Below are 18581 nucleotides of genomic sequence, written 5' to 3'. Positions count from 1 at the left end.
TGAGGTTAGGGGTGTTTAGACCCAATGTTAAAAGACCTGTAGAGCTGCTAACGGTCTTTCTGTTCCTTTGGCTGCAGCAAATATAAATAGGCAAAGTAGATGCTCTTAACTCGTACCTTCCGAAAACTTGGCCAAAGGCAGGCATTTATAATGTTTCTTCAGATAATAAGGTTTGGGAAAGTGCCACCCCTTCTAGCGAGTGGCAGCTGACTCCATGTCCAGGAGATCTTCTCTGAGTTTGCCCCCCCGAGACTGGCACTTGCCTGTCCTGGCTCCCCAGGGAGGGGACACGTATCTGCCTTATCTGCAGGAGAAGTGGCATTTGGCACAGTGGGGAGCAGAGAGCTTGGGAAGAGCAGGGGGGGGTGGGTCTCACCACGTAGTATTTTGGGCTTAATTCCTGGGACAGGAATTCATAGGGTAAGGGCACAGCGCGTTGTCCAGCCGTCTGCGTCTTCGCTGCATCCCAGCGCCCCAGCAACTTTTATTGCACTTTTCTGCTTATTTATGGTCATTATTATTTACTTACCCGCTTGTTAGTGCACTTAGTGCAACTGAAGTGCAGTGAAATTAAGGCACTGATCCCCCCAAAGTGTTATCCTATTTCTAAATGGTTCCCTTGAGGATTTGTCCTATGGATGAATCCATATCCCCCAAATTTAGCCATGTGAAGGTCAGGCTGCCTAATCCAGCAGCTATCCAGACACCAGAGGTGCCTTCTCCTGCCCTACAATGATGAATTGATATCACTTAGGTTTGAGCTGGGTAAAACTTGGGCAATTAATACGAAGAGAGATAAATCCACTTACGTGGCTTATACTAGATTGTGCATAACAGCTGGTAGCAAAGCAAGGAGTTGAATCGGACTGCCTTGCAGGTTTGGTGTGTACCCCAATCCTGGACAAGGACTTCAACCATCCACCCCGGTTTTGGGCTGGACCTGTGAAAAGAGACAACTCTACAGTAACCTAGCAAGGCCAGGCTCAAAGGACGGTGCCCTGCTGTACAAAAAGCAGCAGGACTGCAGATGGCTTGAAGGTACCTCTTCAAAAACCCTCTCACATCTTCTCTGCAGCGGGTTTTTCCTGGGAATTGGACTGTGACTTAATAAAATAACACCAGGAAAGCCAGTCCATACTATCTTCTTGTTTCTACTGCTGCAGAGCTGTCAAAACTAGTGCCTGTGTTTATTACCTACCAATTAATTAACAATCATGAATGAAAGCAGATGGGAAACACTTTAATTTCTGGGCCAAACTAATCTGCAATGGTACTCCTTTGAAATTAGTTATGTGCTTGCTTGATTTCTAAGCATCAGCTCACCAATGTATGTTAGCATTGCTGTGAAATAAGAGGCCTTATTTAAGGTACCTAATATAGGACTTACTTGCTCACAAGGGTAAGCTAGGGACAAATCCTCGTCTTTTATTTTTTCTGATGTCAAAAGCACCTGAAAATATTTTTAAGCCCCTTCTCTGCATTTCTCTGTTGTGATGAGGAACGCTCATCTTGTGGAGGTAGAAAATTTTGTTCGCCCTGGAGCGTTTCACTATTGGAGGTTGGAAGGTGACCCTACAGACAGAGGCGTTATCACAAATAAAGGGAGGCTAAACCGTGGTGGAGGAGCTGGACTAGGAGGCAGGGCGTGAAGAAAGGGAAGATGGGAATTACACTGATTCTCCCACTGGTGAAAACTCACTACCCCTTGAAATTGCTGTTACTCCACTGAAGTCCTGGATTCTGGAAATACCTAAATGATAATTATCGGGATGGCAGCAACAAAAGAAACAGCAAGGTAGAAGTAGAGGTGATTAGGCAAGCTGATGGCAAGGTAGAAGCCATCAGCTTGCCTAGGTGAGTGGTCCTAACCCCAGGTGGGAGGTGGTGGGAGCATCAGGCAGAAGAAAGAGCTGTGGGGCTGAGAAAGGCTTGGACCTGGAGGCACAGGGGCTATTTCAGGGGTAGCAATGAGGGACAGAGGTGGCTCTGAGCAAGGGTTGAAGACCTTGGGCTCCAGGATATGGAATATGAGGTTTTGGAGAAGGAAGATGGGTGCAAGAGGACAGAGGTTGGAGGTGACGGGCATCTCCGCTGAACATTTAGCCAGGCAATTTTAACCAGGACCATAATTTGGGGTTACTCGAGTTGAGAATCGTTGCAGCTCCTACACCACCACATCCCTGTTTTGCTTCTTGAAAGACCTCATCTCTAACTGCTGGTTAGAGGGCTGTGAGGCAGTGGCTGTCCTGGGTCTGTAACACATGTATGGGGAAATCCTTTAAAATATATCTGAATTGATAGACAGAAGGAGAAGGGAAAAAACTTTCTGCTGCTGTTTACATACTTACCTATCAAAAGCCAACACTCCTGGCTTTTCTTTTTTAGTCTGAAGAGAAGTTATTGCTGCTGGTAGGTTGAAAAATGTGGGATCTTTTTGTTTGTACTCAGTATTAACACAGATAAGTAGATGGTCTCAGCCCTGGGCAGCAGAGAGCGGAGCTTTGTTCTTCTTTTTCCCAGCAATCGACATAACAGGTGGGAGCACCATGTCTGAAGTATCATGAGCAACCATCCTTCTCACTCCAGGCTCCTCAAGAGTGTCCACTATGGGGAAAAAAAAAAAAAAAAAAAAAAAAGAGAATACAGGAAGAGGTAAACATGAGGATCTCACAGTGAAAGAGCTCAAAGGCACATACTAGTTCCTGAGGGACCTGAAACAGGATCTGCCTGGGAGTGATATTGGGTGGATGTGGTAGGATGATGCCTCTACAGGTTGGAGAGCGTTGATACTAATAGTAAATGAAACAACAGGAAGAAGTTTGGCAGTAAGAGTAATAGCAGTGATACCAAAAGGCTGTGTGGTAATAACTGGACATGGGAATATATATCATGACTTCCAAGAAGTCTTCATTCATATGAATTTAGTAATTCTGAGTACTTTGAGAGAACCATTTTTTGTGATATTGAATACAAATCAGTGGCTGGATGAGCTAAATGAACTCTGTGTGTTACCCAAAGGGCAGGGCAGATACATGCTTGGGTTACACTTAATAATGTGGTATTAAAATTATATATGTCAAATTATTCCATATATAATCAAAACACACTTCATCACCAACAGGATATTCCTGAACTGCCTGAAGTAGAGGGACAGGCTAGCATGAGACAAAATTCTTCTTTTTTAGTCAAAAATTCCAGATGAATTGGGTAAATTTTATAACAGGTGTAGACGCCATAAAATACGCTGCTGCCTGCTTTGAACATCTCCTGTGTCCATTACAGAGATTGACTCTGATGGGTAGATGCTAGGTGCCTAAATTTGACAGACAAATTGGTAGGAGCTTTTTCCTTTAAATGCTTCCAAATTTGTCAAAGGAACAGATCAGAAGGTGGATTGATCTTATGGCCATGACCCTGAAATTGGATTGTTCCAAGAGGTAAGTGCACAGGATCCACTCCCTTGGCTGAGTTAACAGTAGAGACCGGAGATAGTTAGTATTGACTTGCTTTCAGTGTCACAGGGGCTTTTGGCTTGGGTTTTCACTAATAAGTAGCTGGTTTTATGAAACAGTCTGTGCTCAGCGTGCTATAGGTGTATACGTGACCGGGAAGAATCACACTGTTGGACGTCAACAGTGTGGACATCTACAATGAGGTGAGGCATCCCACTCTGCGGCTGGGACACTGCAAAGTCAGTTCAGCAAACGTCCTTGCTCCGTGACCCAGAAATTCTTGGTTGCCTCCAAACGATCCTGGGACCTATTACTGAACTGCCCCTGATAATGAGTGCGGTGATAATCTCTCCACTGAAGAGAAATGCATGGATGGATGGACGGACGGACGGATGGAATGAGTGACACCCACTGGGTTTCATGATTCTTTCTTTAATGTAGTTCTTCTCACTATGATATATGTATTTTTAAACCGATCTATAATATTCCCCAGAGTGACCTTTAGAAATAAAAAGTCCTGTTCATTTCAATCTGTGTTGGACCAGGCTCTGTATTAAGCCAGTATCTCCCAGTTGGCTCCTGCAGACCACTGGGACCACAGCACCATAAGAGCCAGTCCAAAGCTGTCCACCTGCTAATAATTAGCACCTCTTTGACAGCATCTTTATGGTGCATGAAATTAAAATTTGGATGACAGGGAGGAAAGACTGGCAGCAGTCCACTGTCCCAATGAGTCTGGAAATGCCTGAATCAAATCATGGAGTTACTACATGGTTTCTAAGTTCTTGAGAGTCTTTCATTTCATCTTTCAAAGATGCTTTTAGATACAATTGATCTTTTTTTTTTTTTTTCCCCTCAACTGCACTATGAAGAAGTGAGAGTGAAAGTTAAGATATGGGAGAGTTTTTAACTCAACTACATTTTATAAAACCTCTCTGAGGTGCCGGTAGATGAATGATACTCCCTAAACACATTCGCACACACACATCCTTCGAGGTGCATAAATTGAGACTTAAAGAAGAGGTTGTATTTTTCCAACTTGGGTATCTCAACTGAGAAATCCCAATCCAAAGTAGATTGATTTTCAGAAATGCCCAGTCTGGACAGATGGGCAGCAAACCAGATTACTCACAGGGCACTCTTATTTGAGAGCTTATCTTTAAAATGTTGGTCTATAAATGGCTCTCTGCAAGGTCACGCAATAGTTCATTGAACTAAAGAGTAAAATTCCAGGTTTCTGGGAAAATTCCAGGTTTTTGGGTGTCCTCTGGCATGATCATACCGCTGTACCTTACCCCACAAATATGGTTATTTGAGGAGTTATTTCAGTGAAGCCGTTATTTCAGACTGAAACAGAGAACTCTAGGCTTGAAAAATCAGCAGATGCCTTCACCATAACTTGATCCAGTGCCCAAAAGTGTTTCCATTTGCTTGGTCTATTGGCTTCTGGCATGACAGCCTGGGAGTTTCAGCACAAATACCTGCTTGGAGCAGACTGGTCTGACCTAGGGAATCTGACCTCAGAAGTACAAAAAGCTGCTCAGGATATTGGTTAAGAAAAGGAAGGGAGGGATCTTTAACCCATGAGTCCTACAGCCACTGATCTCCGAAGGAAAAGTAATTCCCTCGATCTTTAAAATAACTGTTTAAAAAGAGCAGGTACACGGTGTAGTTACCTTACATGCTGAAATAGCAATTGAACTGCTCAAAATAGCTTTTTAGGAGGAGGGAATTGAAACCTTCCCGTGCTTGCTCCAGTCCCTCTCCTTAATTCACCAGGTACCACTGAAAGGGGAGGACCAATATTGCAATAATATTGCGACATCGCTTGCAAATCACACCTACAACCTTTATAAAACCAGTGAAACTTCCTCAGGCGGAAGAAGGAGCTTTGCTCTTTGAAAGAGAGCCTTGTCTTTCTAAATTTGTCCTGGGTTGCTGGGCCCTGGGTGGCCGTGAATTTCGGATTTGTCATCCCAGTTCAGCTTTGAAGGTGCAGCGCTAACCTGCCTCCCAACCGGCTGGTCCCGCTGTTTCTTGAGCCCCAGTTTCACTTCAATGGGAGTCTCAGCTGCACAGAGGAGAGCCTTTAATGGATTAAACAAATAGAGCAAAGACATATAAAGTATACATCTGTAGCTTACCCGTCTGTGAGTCCACATACACACGTACATACATTTATACACACAGAGGTACAGGGTGAGAGGAAACAGTAAAACATCCAGGTAAATTTTTGCAAAAGGTTTCCTTCATAACGTTGAGCTTCATACAGCAGCACAATGTATATATATCCCTTATTTCTGCATCATTTCTGTGCCGTGGTCAAAGAGTATTAGAGGATACGTTTCTGTTCTAAATTACATCTGGGTAAATCCAGAGGAATTCCCCTGAGCCACGTTTACCTCTAAGATTTTGCCTACGTGGGGACACTCAGGAAAATAACCCAAATTAGCTGAAGGTGAGAATTTAAAAGTGGATTAATTAAACTGCATGAAACCCCTGTGAAGGTTGTTCTTATTCAGAATTCAGGTGGTCTTCATTCAATTTAATTTAATTCACTTTGGAAATTAATTCAGATTAATTGTCCTAACAGTTTTTATGTACCTATTCTAGATTAACACTGGGGTAATAAAATGAATTGTAGCCCACTGGCTTCGAGATGATTTTTAGATTTATACCAGGAGGCTCTGGAGAGAGATTGTCCCCTGTGTGTCCAGAAGCCAGTGCTTTGCTAGTCAAGACAAAGGAGTGGGGGATGTTTCTGGAAAGAGATAAGCAATATTCTTTTAGCTTTTTGGGCAGTTTGTTTAAAGATCTGGTAATAAAAAGGAGGTGACAATGGCAACACAGCAACAGGTTAAATACCACTGCTTTTGAGCCCTGAGGAGAGAGCCCACAGAGTTGCCTTTCCCTGGGGACTGATCCTGCATTTATGATATTCTTTTTTGGGGAAAAAAAAAAAAAATCCTTTAACATCAAGAGGAACAATATCCACATCTCCTAATTCCAGACAATCCGATTTTGCAAGCCTGGAGCCAAATGAAAATCAAGACTACAGTAAAGAGGGCCTGCTATTTGAAAAAAGAAAAACTGCTTTAAAGAGATAACTGCTCAAAATCTACTCCCTAAAGGAGGCGGCTCTTATTAAGGGTTTCTTCTTGAGATGTCTGCCTAAAGGCTTCTTCAGAAGGGATTTAGTCGTTTATAACTCAGATTGGGAGTTTGAAGCCCCCTTTTTACTGTACGGTAGCTCCGAGGTCCTGCCCCTGCTTCCTTCCAGTGAGCTGGGGCTAAGCCTGGAGGGGGGGACACAGCAGAGGTGACATCTGCCCGCCGGCTGCCCTGCCAGGCTGGGGACACTGCAAGGAGCCCAGCCAAACAGGGAGGCAAAAAAAATCAGGGCTTCTGAATTTGTCTGGGATGAGCCAAACGCTGCTGTGGTCACAAAAAAAAAAAAAGAAAAGAAAAAAAATCAAAACAACAACAAAAAAAACCAAACACCACCCAAACTTATTTCTGAAAGGCTTTTGGCAGTTTTTTGTGTCTTTGAAGCACCTGGCACTAGCAGAGGGGGATAGGACTGAACCAGCTCCTGGCTGCTAAATCCTTTTGCATATTCAGATTTTAAATGTCAAATATAGCTTAAAAAAAAAAAATTAAAAGAAACTTTCAGTCGGTCTAGAAAAATAAATGCAACCTCAAGCATGTTGGACCTGTGATAAAACGGTAGCTATGCTCATAATGGAAATAATAAAAAGTAGTAATATTAGTGGGATGGGATTTGGGGAAGGGTGCGGGGTGTCTAGCCAGGACCCCCTCAAAGCCATCCCCCAGGCATTGCGTTTTGGAATAAAACCTCTTTAATCCTTAATGGGGCAGCAGGAAACCTCAAATCCCTGCTCCTCCACTGCCATCCCGGGGCGTGGGGACAGGTCCGCGGTCACCACCCGGGACCCCGGGGGGGCAAAGCGAAGGGAAATTCCCCCCCCCCAAAAAAAAAAAAAACAACGTTTTGCTACCGTGACCCCCGGAGCAGCTCCCAAATGGCAGCGCAAAGGTGCGGAGAGATGCGCACGGTGCAGCGGAGCGGGGTGCGCCCCAGCTGGGCAGGGAGAGCTTTGGCAGGGGGTTTTTTTTGGGGGGGGGGGGTTACCCCCCCATACCCTCCCGGTACCTCGCATGGCACCGGTCCCCAGGCACCCCTCCAGCACCTCGGGGCAGGATCTGGCCCTGCAGACCCCTGGTTTCACTCAGCAAACCAAATTTGCTGCTCGGGCAAATTTGACCTGTTTCTTGGCCCAGATACGTTTCAAACGCTTTTGCCGTTAATTTTTTTTTTTTTTTAAAAGATGGGATGCGGGGGCTCCACGCTCCCTAGAGCATCCCTCCCCCTGCCCGGTAATTTATTCTGTTTATTCCTAGGGAAGATGGTCCAGGGGGGGTCCCGGGCACCCCCAGGACTCCTTTTTTCCTCCCCAGCTCAGCACCTTCGGGTCCCTTTCCCCGACAAGGGGGGTCCCACAGCAGTCGGAACAAGAGGTGATCTTCATTTGGGGACCAGGAGCCCCCTTTACCGGGGGGGGAACACCCCACTCTCCCGTCCCCCCCACCAATACCTTGGGGTATACGCGCAGCGTAACTACACAGGCTGCGGTACTCCTCTCCTTGCAGCCAGCTAAAGGCTGTTCTCTTAATGAATTACTAATGAGTTAAAATTGGACAGCCGGCTTAATTAAAGCGTAGAGGCAATGTGTTTACCACATTGTAATTGAACTCATTAGGGCTTCGGCTTTGTGTTTTTAAGCAGCCGCCTTGTTCCGCACGTCGAGTGATCCGCGGGAAGCGTTTTGCTGGGGACGGGGATATTGCGGGAGTGTGGGGGCTTTGGGGGGGGGTATCCCCCCCATTCCCTTCTCTCCCGCAGGGGCTTGTGCTGGGTGGGGGGACCCCTCTTACCCTCCCGCCAAGCACTCGCGGTCGGGGGGTGCTCCCCTTTTTGCGGGGAAAGCAGGGAAGGGGTAAAGGAAAAATTTGGGGGAGAGGGGAGAAATTTGGGGTGGGGGGAGTTTGGGGAAACAGGGAGGGACCCTGCAACAGGGTTCCTCTTGTGGGTCCCCATCCAGGCGGGGGTGCGTGGGGTGTCCCCCCCTCTCCCATCCTCCGCAGCCGTCGGGGCGGACCTGCCCCGGGGTAGCGGTTCCCCCCCCCCACTACCACCACCACCACGACCATTACCCCCCCCCCCCCCCCTTAACGAGGGGAGGGGGCCGAGGAAGGGGCCGGCTTCTCCGGCACCGCTTGCAGGGCGCTGCCTGGCTGCTAGAAGGCGTCCGAGACCCGACCCACCCGCGGCACAGCCACCGCGGCACAAACGGGAGCCAAACTTACGCGCAGCGGAGACACCGCGGAGAAGCGGCCCGGTGCCGGTCGCCCCCCCCCGCCCCGCCACCCGGGGGGGGCCCCCCCATGGAGCTCGGGTGGTCAGGTAAGCCGTGGGGCTGGATAGAATTGGGGAGGGGGGGGGGGTGTCTCTTGATTTGGGTGTATTCCTTCCCCCTCCTGGAGTAAGGAGTTATGTGGCTTGCTGTCGCGATAGGTCGCAGGGTCGTGCTGCTTCTCAAGGGAGGGGGACGTGGCTGCCCGACACCGGGTCGGGAGAGGACCCCCCCCCCCCCCCCCGCAAGTTTGGGCTGTAGCGGAGGGAAGGGGCGATGGGTTGGAGCTGCGCGTCTCCTCGTCCCCGTTTCTCTCCTAGATATATTTTTTTTTCTTTCTTTTTTGATTTTCCTTCGAAATCATGAACTTCGGACCGAGTTTAGACATCGGTCGGGAGGAGCAGGGCTGGCTGGTCCCCAAGGCTAAAGCGGGGACCCCCCGGGGAGGTGGGGATGGGGGTGCGGAGCTCCCCGCTCAGCACCGCGCCCGCGTAGCGCTCCGCGTCCTGCCGGCAAGGGGGGGAAGGAGGCAGCGCTGCCTCTCCCACCCGGAGTGAGCCGGGGAAGGGGCTGATTTGGGGGGAGAGGTGGGATAAGAAGCGACCACCAGCCTGGTGAGAGGCGTCTCCTTTGCTTTGTCAGTGGCTCCGACGTTGAAAAGCCGGGGAAAACGAGAGATTTTTTAAAATTTTTTTTTTTTTTTTTTTTTTACCGCCTGCACCCCCAGGGTTTGGGGGGCCGGGAGCTGGAATCGAAGCGGGGAGCCCTCGGGAAAGCCCTCTTCCCCCCCCCCAAGGTCTTCCTCGACGGGTCGCCTGCTTGTTGCACAGCTCCTGCCCCGAAGCAGGGGCTCATTCCGGTCTATACAGCCCTTCAGAACCGTCTATATAGAGCTGGCTTGACAGAATTGCGCCTATAGTAGCATATATATCTAGGCAAGTCACTTTTTTTTTAACATAATCCTGAAATCGTGGCGAAGGGAGGAGGGGGCGAGAGAGGTGTGGTGGTGGTGGTGGAGGAGGAAAGAAGTTGCATTTGGGTGTAGAGGGGGAGAAGGTGACAAGCAAGACCCCGAAGTGGGTAATGTGAACTGTCAAAGAGTGCAGGAGCGTAAAAGCCAAACAATCCCAATCCCCATAGGTTGTTTATTCCTCATAAAATACAACTCTACATAGCAGGAAGTTACTGCAAACATTTATCAATAATGAATGAATCTCCTGTAATAAAATACTCACGTAATTAGCTACAGTCAAGTACGTGCATTATGCCAAGGCTTTTGCAACTCTTTGTTGAAAATCCGACTTAGATAAATCCTCTCAAACAGCCTTTTAAGAAGAAAAAAAAAAAACCAGGAGCAAACCACCACCCAGCATTTCTCCTTCTTTTATGCCGTTTTTGAAACCCAAACCGTAACTACTCCTGAAATATAACGGAAAACTCTTTGGTGAATTCAGAAGAGTCATTAACATTCAGCTTTAAGTGAATGTTAACAGTAAATAAAGAAATCTCTTGATTGTAATAGTTGCAACAAAGCAATAATAAACCAGTGGGTGGTCATCAGTAATGATAAATGTATCATTATTACTGTGTGTGGGGGAACTGGGTTTGGAAAGTACTTCAGACTTTTTAGTGGCAAGCTTGGTGGCAATTCGTTTCTTAGCCTGGGAAAAAAAAAAGCCATATAATTTTATACACAATTTAGGTGAAAATAAATTTAAATCTGTATATTACATTTTTAATTTCAAGATAGTAATTAAAGCTGGTTCATTATATCTCCTCTGAAAGTCTCAGTGCTCATCTTAATTGCCTGTTTGTACAATCTGCTTTCTAAGACACCCAAGGTTACTGGGTTCTGAAAGACGCAAAATTGAATTATTTACTGACGTGATGACTCTTCGCCCGATAGCGTCACGTTTCCCTGGGAAGTTTGGGCTCGCTGCTCCCCATCACAGCCCGGCCGGGGCCTCGCTTCTCTGCCGAGGAAGTTTGCTGCTCGTTTAAATACTTCGAAGCAGGCACGTTTCTGATGGAAGATGTTCGGGGCTCTTTAATTTATGCGTTTGAAAGAAAAAAAAATCAATAGCTGAGGTGTTTTTCGTTGGGGATTTTTTTTTTTCCCCTCCTATTCCACCCCCTCCCCCAGAAGGGGGTTAATTCACCCATATCTAAACTTGCAGCTTTTTTCCCTCCCTGCCACCCCATCCCCAGGCAGGACAGAAATAAACCCGCTCGCGTTTTTAAACGCTGAGGAGAGGGATATGGAGCACTCATCTCCTCCCGGGCTGCCAGTCGCTTCCCATACGATGAAATAAAATTGCAAATCGCTTTTTTTTTTTTTTTTTTTTTAATGCTGTTTCTATTCGGGAAGATGATGCTGGAGGGGAACCTCCTGGCTAAGGTCTGCACGTACCTTGGGCGAGGACCACCTCGGTCTGGATCGCTCGGAGCGTATTAAATTGGGAAGTTAAGAGATTTCCCTCAGACAAAAGATGCCGTTCCCGGTTCCTTCCCTTCAGCCGCCGTGCTGGCTTTCAGCTCCCGGAGGGATATCAAACTACCCAGAAATGCCCCATCCCTAAACTCTCCCGGTGCCTTTAGAGAGCCAGGAGAAGATCGCGTTGAGTCTTTTCCCCTCCAGTTATTATGATTATAGATGCATCTTTCCGAGGCGTCCTCTTGCCACTGAAAAACTCCACGTAGAGATCTCTGCCCTTTTGTTGTGTCTAGCTGGGTTATTCAAGAGCAGAGACAAAAGCCCGAAGTGATGTGATCTAAATGAGCTCCGGGGTTTTCCAGATGGGACCACCTCTATTCCAAATGCCCTCTCTGCTTTCTGCTTAATATAATAAAACGCGATTAAAAAAAAAAAAAATACGCAGGAAAGAGCTTCGCTCTAGACCAAGCAGGGAAAGCGAAATGTACCCCAAAGTGGTTTAAAAACCTCCTTTGCTGCCCATGTTTTGTTAGGAGAAGGGGTTTTATAACGCTACCTTGTGTGTCTGCTACTTACACGGCTGCAAGTTTCAATGGGATGTGGAGGGGTGGGAGGAGGGAATGGATCCGCGCTGGGGGTGGTTTTCTTTGTGGTTTTTTAAACGCACCAAGGTTATCTTGCTCCTCGTGGCCTCTTTGCTACAACATTTAAGCGCTGTGGAAGTAAATAAAGGCCGTGAGCGTGGGTTGGAGTGGTTTAAACTTGGCCGCTTTTCTCAGCTGCTCGTTTCTACGCGAAGCAATCCGCAGCCAGCGTATCTGCTGCTGTCGCCTCCGGCTCAGCTGCTCCAAGGCAGAATCGCGATAGAGGAGGGAAGAGGGAAAAGGAGCCAGGACTCGTATTTCTCCCTTCCAGGCTTCTGGGAGAAGTTTGTCCACCTTGCCCTCGTCTCTCTTAGAAGGTGACTCCAACCCAGCCGTTGCAAACGGCAACAGCAAATAACGAAATGAACGGGAGTGATTGGAAGTGGCAGCAAGACAGGAACCCAGGTCTGCAGCTACCCGGAGAGGGGGAGTGTAGACATCCCGTCTCAGGTCGGGATACCCCCCCCGCCCGCCCCTTGCCCGGGGTCCAGGCTGGGCTCCAGCCGACCCGCGGGGACCGCGATGGGGTCGGATGCGGCCAGAGCAGACCCGCGGGCCTCGCTCGCTTGGGGTCCACCTGCGGGAGCCGCCCGGTCCCTGGGTGGACCGACCTTTCTCCAGCAAGCTGAGCTTACCCCCATGCCCGTGCTGGGGTCGTGCTACCCCACGAGGTTTCCCAACAGGCTTAGGTACGAAAAAAAAGTAGAGAACGGTATATTCTCGCCCTGCTTCTCTAAGGTGCGGGTCAGTCTCTGATGCCACTTCGGTGAGCCCCACCGAGCCAAGGCCCCTCGGGGTGGCTGCGGGCAGTGTCCGTGGGACACGCAGGGTCTTGCACCCTCTCCCCTCCATGGGGACTGGTACACCCAGTCCCCGTGGGTTTCAGCTTTCCCTAGAGAGGAAATCGAGTAAGGCTCTCAGTTTTTCCAACGGAATTCAAGAGGGTCAATAGCACTGAGCAGGCGAACAAAAAAGTTTAGTTTTGCTTTTCTTTTAATCATCACAAAATAAAACGCGGGCGCCGGCTAACGACTCCCCCGGACCGAGCCTGCGTTTTCAGCCTCTCCCGGGCTGCGAGAACAGAGCTCGGGGGGTTGCTTCGTTGAAGGCGTTTTGCAAAATCCGTTCATCCCTTTCGCCTCCTTGCAACCGCTTTTCCTCTTCTTCCAACGCCGGGTTCAGAGCCCGGGGCGAGGTTGTCCATCCCCGGTTCTCCCGGGAACCGTCGGGGATAAGCCACCGAGAGGCAGGGGAGCGGGCTGCCCGGTGGTCGCTGCGGGGATACAGGCACCGAAAGCCCGCAGGAGCAAGAAGCTTCTCCCTAAACCTCTTCCCCCCTCCCCGTCCCTCCTGGTGCCGAGCAGGGAGCGAAGACAGGAGGGGAGATTTTCTCCGTGGCGTGGTAATAGATCATACAATGTGTGACACGGGTTTAACCAATAAAACAATTTGAATCAATTAGCTGGCGGAGGAGAGTTTTGAAGTGTAAAATTCATGTCAGTCTGGCTAGGAAGCATTGATTAAAATGTCACCAATGTGAGGCTTATAGCTATTGCTCACACGAAAGCAGCAGGCTCCGCGCAGAAGAGGCTCGGGAAAAAGTAGGAGGGAGGGGGAAAGGGGGGAGTCTCCGTGTGACAGTGGTGGCACGGGGGCGAGCAGGGTTTAATAAGAAGTGACAGAAGTAATAAGGAGAAGTGTGATTTTTTTTTATTATTTATTTTTTTCTTTGCCAAAGTTAGAGAGGATCCGAGAGATCCGGGGGGCTCCGCCGTTTCGCTGCCCGGGGTGGAGGGGGAGGAAGCGGAGGGAGTCGGTGAGCTTTAGCGTGGATGTTCTGGGAAAGGTCGGTGCAGACATTTTCGCCTGGATCTGTGAGACCCGGAGAAAAAGAAAAAAAAAAAGGAAAAAAAAAGGAAAGAAAAAAACCCAAACACCAAGTTTTCGTGGCTAAATGTGCAGAAAGGTTTGGTATTGGTCATGTGCATGGAGGGAAAAAGAGAGATGGAAGCATTTTTGTAAAAAAAATAATAAATCAAAGCGATATTAGGAAACACCCGACGGTCCAGATGTCCTCCCCGTTTTAGCTAGAAGGGAGTTTTTCTTTTCCCCGTTTTTTAGCTGGTTCCGCTGGTTTCCTCGCTGGAAAGGACCAGAGTTGGGCGGAGTGGCACTGGGGACCCACGAGGTTACCGGTGCTTTTTGGGGGAGGTAGATCGTGAAAAATCTCAATTTTTACTGCACTGTATTCACCTCCTTTCGAAGAAAAAGGGGAGGCAGACGCGGCTACCGTGCTGCAGACTATTTGCTGGTGTTTTTTTTTTTTCTTAATTGGGGGCATGAAGCAATTAGGAAAAAAAAAAAAGCCGTATTTGCGCCGTGTTGCTCTTTGTGGGAGCGAGAATCTGGGTCCGGGTCCTTCTGAAAGTGGTTTTCGTGAATGACTCCAGTGTATTTGGGGAGTGCGGGTCGCAGCAGCTCTTCGTGCCCGGGAGGACACGGCTGTGGCGAGAAATCAACTTTTTTCTCTCTCTCTCCTCCCCCCCCGTAATTTCGGACAGATCCGTTAAAAAACCAGCGTTTCCGAAAAGACGCGGCTTTTATATCGAGCATATTTAGTTTCTTGGAAGCGATGGGGCTCAGAACGTAGGGGGAAAAGGAAGAAGGGAAAAAAAAAAAAAAGAAAGAAAGAAAAAAAAAAGCCAATATCCCCCCACCTCCAACCCTTCCGTCCCCGAGCTCGGCATCCCCTCGCCGGGAAACCGTGCGTGGAGCCGGGTGGGAGCGGGGAGGGGGACGGTGGGAGGCCGGACCCCGACGGGGCGCCCGCATCCTCCCCTCCCGGTGCGGGGTGGGAGGGAGGGATGGGAGAAACGGACCCCCCCCCCCCACACCCACCCACCCACCCACCCACCCACCTTCACCGCCCCCCGGCCGCTGACGTCACCGTGCCCACGGGGGACCGCCGCTCTCCCGGCGAGGCGCGGATCTTCCGCGCTCGCAGCCGCCGCCGTACCCGAGGGCAGAACCTCCGGGCCGGGCCGCGCTGCTCCGCGGCTGCGGGGATGCTCTCCCCTCCCGGTGACCGCTGGAGGAGGGCCCGGAGGCGGTACGGCTAGAGCGCGGCCGCGGAGAGGTAAAGCGGGGGGGGGGGGGTGATGATGCGCGGGTGGTCGCGGAGAGCATCGAAACTTTTTTATTATTATTATTTTTTATTATTATTCGCTCCTCTTTCGCGTTTTCCCGTTGCACACGGGTGGAGGAGGCTGCCCCATCCCCGGGGGTGCGGAGGGAGGAACCTGTCGGGCCGAATGCCCGCAGAACGTTTTCCCGGGGCAGCGGCGGGTTTCCAGGACGGGGAGGCGGCCAGGCGGCTCCGCTGAGTGTTTCGGGATGAAGCGTAACCCGTGGGTCGGGGCATCTTTCTACCGGGGACCCTTCGCTCATTTACCGTCATCTCCGCACCCGCGGTGGGATGCGCACATCGGGGACCCGGGGGGGGGGGGGGGGGGGGGAAGGCCCCGGGGACACCCCCGGCGAGGCCAGGGGGGGATTTTGGGGCTGGGGTCGCCAAGAGTAGCGCTTCCCCACGCCGGGAGACTCGGGGGGGGTGGGAGTGCGTGTGCTTGCGGTGGGTCCGTGTGTCCCCCCCCACTCCATCCCCGGTGGGTCCCCGGCTGACGGCGATCTGTCTCTCTCCCCCCCTTTCGCCACCCGCAGCTGGACGAGAGCAGCCCCTCCGGCGCTGAGGCGATGGCGACCAGCCCGCTACCCGGCCCCACCGACATCTTGTTGCCGTCGCCGTCCAGCGCGTACCCGCCGGACCCCATGAACCAGCCGAGGGCCGGCCACGCCGCCATGAAGCCCAACCAGGTGGGGCAGGTGATCCTCTACGGCATCCCCATCGTCTCCCTGGTCATCGACGGGCAGGAGCGGTTGTGCCTGGCGCAGATCTCCAACACCCTCCTCAAAAACTTCAGCTATAACGAGATCCACAACCGGCGGGTGGCTCTGGGCATCACCTGCGTGCAGTGCACGCCGGTGCAGCTGGAGATCCTGCGGCGGGCCGGGGCCATGCCCATCTCCTCCCGCCGCTGCGGTATGATCACCAAGCGGGAGGCCGAGCGGCTTTGCAAGTCCTTCCTGGGGGAGAACCGGCCCCCCAAACTGCCGGATAACTTCGCCTTCGACGTGTCCCACGAGTGCGCCTGGGGCTGTCGCGGGAGCTTCATCCCGGCCCGCTACAACAGCTCCCGGGCCAAGTGCATCAAGTGCAGCTACTGCAGCATGTACTTCTCCCCCAACAAGTTCATCTTCCACTCCCACCGCACCCCCGACGCCAAGTACACCCAGCCCGACGCCGCCAACTTCAACTCCTGGCGCCGGCACCTCAAGCTCACCGACAAAAGCCCCCAGGACGAGCTGGTCTTCGCCTGGGAGGACGTCAAGGCCATGTTCAACGGCGGCAGCCGCAAACGGGCCCTACCGCCCGCCCCTCCGGCCCCGGCCGCCGCCGCCGCCCCGGCCGCCTGCCACCCGCTGGGCTCGGTGAAGGCGGCGGCCGCCGCCGTGGTGGGCGGCGGGTTGTTGAGCCCCCACCTCCTGGCCGCCCCCCCGGAGCTGCACCAGAAGCGGCCGCGCTTCGAGGAGGACGAGGAGCTGCAGGAGGCCGTGGCGGCGGCGGCGGCGGCGGCGGCCGCCCACGGCGGCAAGAGCCCGAGGAGCTACCCGGTCATCCCGGTACCCAGCAAGGGCTCCTTCGGCGGCGTGCTCCAGAAGTTCCCCGGCTGCGGGGGGCTCTTCCCGCACCCCTACGGTTTCCCCGCCGCCGCCTTCGGCCTCTGCCACAAGAAGGAGGAGGGCGGCGGCGGCGGCGGGGCCGATGCCCTCGGCGGGGCGGCGGCGCACAAGGCCGCCGGCGGCGGCGGCGGGGCGGCGGCGGCGGGCGGCGGCCTCTCGGGGCTGTTTTGGCCGGGCAGGAAGGACGCCGCCTTCTACCCGCCCTTCTGCATGTTCTGGCCGCCCCGCACACCGGGTGGGCTGCCGGTACCCACCTACCTGCAGCCACCGCCGCAGCCCCCCGGTGCCTTAGGCTGTTCGCTGGGCGACGGGGCCGGCCTGCTGCGCCAGGCTTTCCTGGACCTCTCCGAGCCCGGCGGCGAGGCGGGGGCCGCGGGGCTGGGCACGCCGACCGCCGCCGCCGCTGCTGCCGCCCCGCCGCCCGCTCCCGCCGCCGCTGCGCGGGACCCGCTCTTCGAGTCGCCCCCTGGCGGCGGCGGTACCGAGCCCGCCTCGCCCGCTGCCTCGGAGGGAGGAGGAGGCGGCGGCGGCGGTGGCGGTGGCGGGCGGGTCCCCGCGCACCACCCGCACCTGCTGGAAGCGGCGGCGGCCGCCGGGCGCAAGGCGGGCGGCGGGTACCACCACTCCAGCGCCTTCCGACCGGTGGGCGGTAAGGAGGACTCGGAGAGCCTGGCGAAGCTGCACGGCGGCGGCCCGCCCCGCTCCGCTTCCCCGCCGTTGCAGCTGCTGCTGCCGCCGCCGCCGCCGCCGCCTCCTCCACCACCGCCGCCGCCGCCGGTCGAGGAAGGGGGCTGCGAGCGGCACCCGCTCCCCCCGCCGCCGCCGCCGCCACCGCACCCCCCGCACCGCCTCCTCTCGCCCGGCGGCACCAGCTGCAGCTTCGCCAGCGAGGACAGCAGCGAGGAGGAGGAGGACGAGGAGGAGGAGGAGGAGGACGAGCCCGAGGTGGACGTCGAGGGCCACAAGCCCCCCGAGGAGGACGAGGAGGAGGAGGACGAGGAGGAGGAGGAGGGCGAGGAAGAGCCCCGCGGCGGAGACCCCTTGGCGGCCGCCGCCCGCTTCCCGCCCGCCCGGGGCCTGTCGGAGAAGAGTGTCCGGGAGCGCCCCGCCGCCGGGCCTTTCCCCCGGCCGCCCGCTGAGGAGAAGCCGGGGGAGGGCCAAGCCCCGCCGCAGCCGCCTCCCGGGGCCCCCCGGGCGGGCAGCGGCGGCAGCAGCCCGGCGCACCATCCGTCCCTGGAGGAGCAGCCCTCCTACAAAGATGTAAATGTCCCCTTCAGGCCCCTCGCCCGGCGGGTACACACCCCCCCCCCCCACACACACACCCCGCCGCCATGTCAGGCGCCGTGTACCCCTTGCCGCCATGTCAGGCTCCAGGTCCCCGGCAGGCCAAGGCCGGGCCTGGTGGGCCGCGGTCGGACTTGGTGAGCGCCCACCCTGCTCCCCTCACCCCCAAAATCAAGGTGGCCCAAAGGCTGCCGCCCCGGGGGGGGCGAGGGCCGGCTCCCCAGGCACACACCCGTCCCTGTGAGGAGCCGCTTCGATGGCGGTGCTGCTTTACAACGCGCCAGGCCTGGACGTGGCGTCCGGAGGCCAGCCCTGGAAGATAGCAAAAATAAATACGGCAGATTTATTGGGTGGGCTGTCGGCAGCGTTTGTGGGTGTTGCTCGATGGCCTGACCTCCTCGTCCCAGATTAACACGTGGGAGAAAATAATCCAGGCCCCAACTTGGGACGGGTGCCCTCACCCGCACTGCGCGTTGCCGGCAAGTTTCCGACGGGACGTGTGCTCCCTCCGTAAAGGTGGCTGTGGAAGACG

At 53.4% G+C, this 18581-nt stretch overlaps 1 protein-coding gene across 2 annotated transcripts in view; it reads left to right on the top strand.

Annotated features, from left to right (window-relative positions):
• The first annotated feature begins 8715 nt into the window (after positions 1-8715).
• Positions 8716-18581, top strand: part of SKOR2 (SKI family transcriptional corepressor 2) — a 34878-nt gene continuing 25012 nt past the window's right edge. The window contains exons 1-2 of one of the 2 annotated variants that reach the window (XM_030005754.1): positions 8716-8937; positions 15686-18025. In XM_030005754.1, the coding sequence (XP_029861614.1) occupies positions 15719-18025 (2307 nt within the window). In that variant the 5' untranslated portion in view covers positions 8716-8937; positions 15686-15718. Of the gene's footprint in view, positions 8938-14968; positions 15102-15685; positions 18026-18581 lie in introns of those variants that run through there. The other variant, XM_030005755.1, reaches the window with a different exon arrangement.

This window comes from Aquila chrysaetos, chromosome Z (assembly GCF_900496995.4).
Source record: "Aquila chrysaetos chrysaetos chromosome Z, bAquChr1.4, whole genome shotgun sequence".
Classification (NCBI taxonomy): Eukaryota; Metazoa; Chordata; class Aves; order Accipitriformes; family Accipitridae; genus Aquila; species Aquila chrysaetos.
This window is presented reverse-complemented; position numbering and strand designations above follow the sequence as displayed.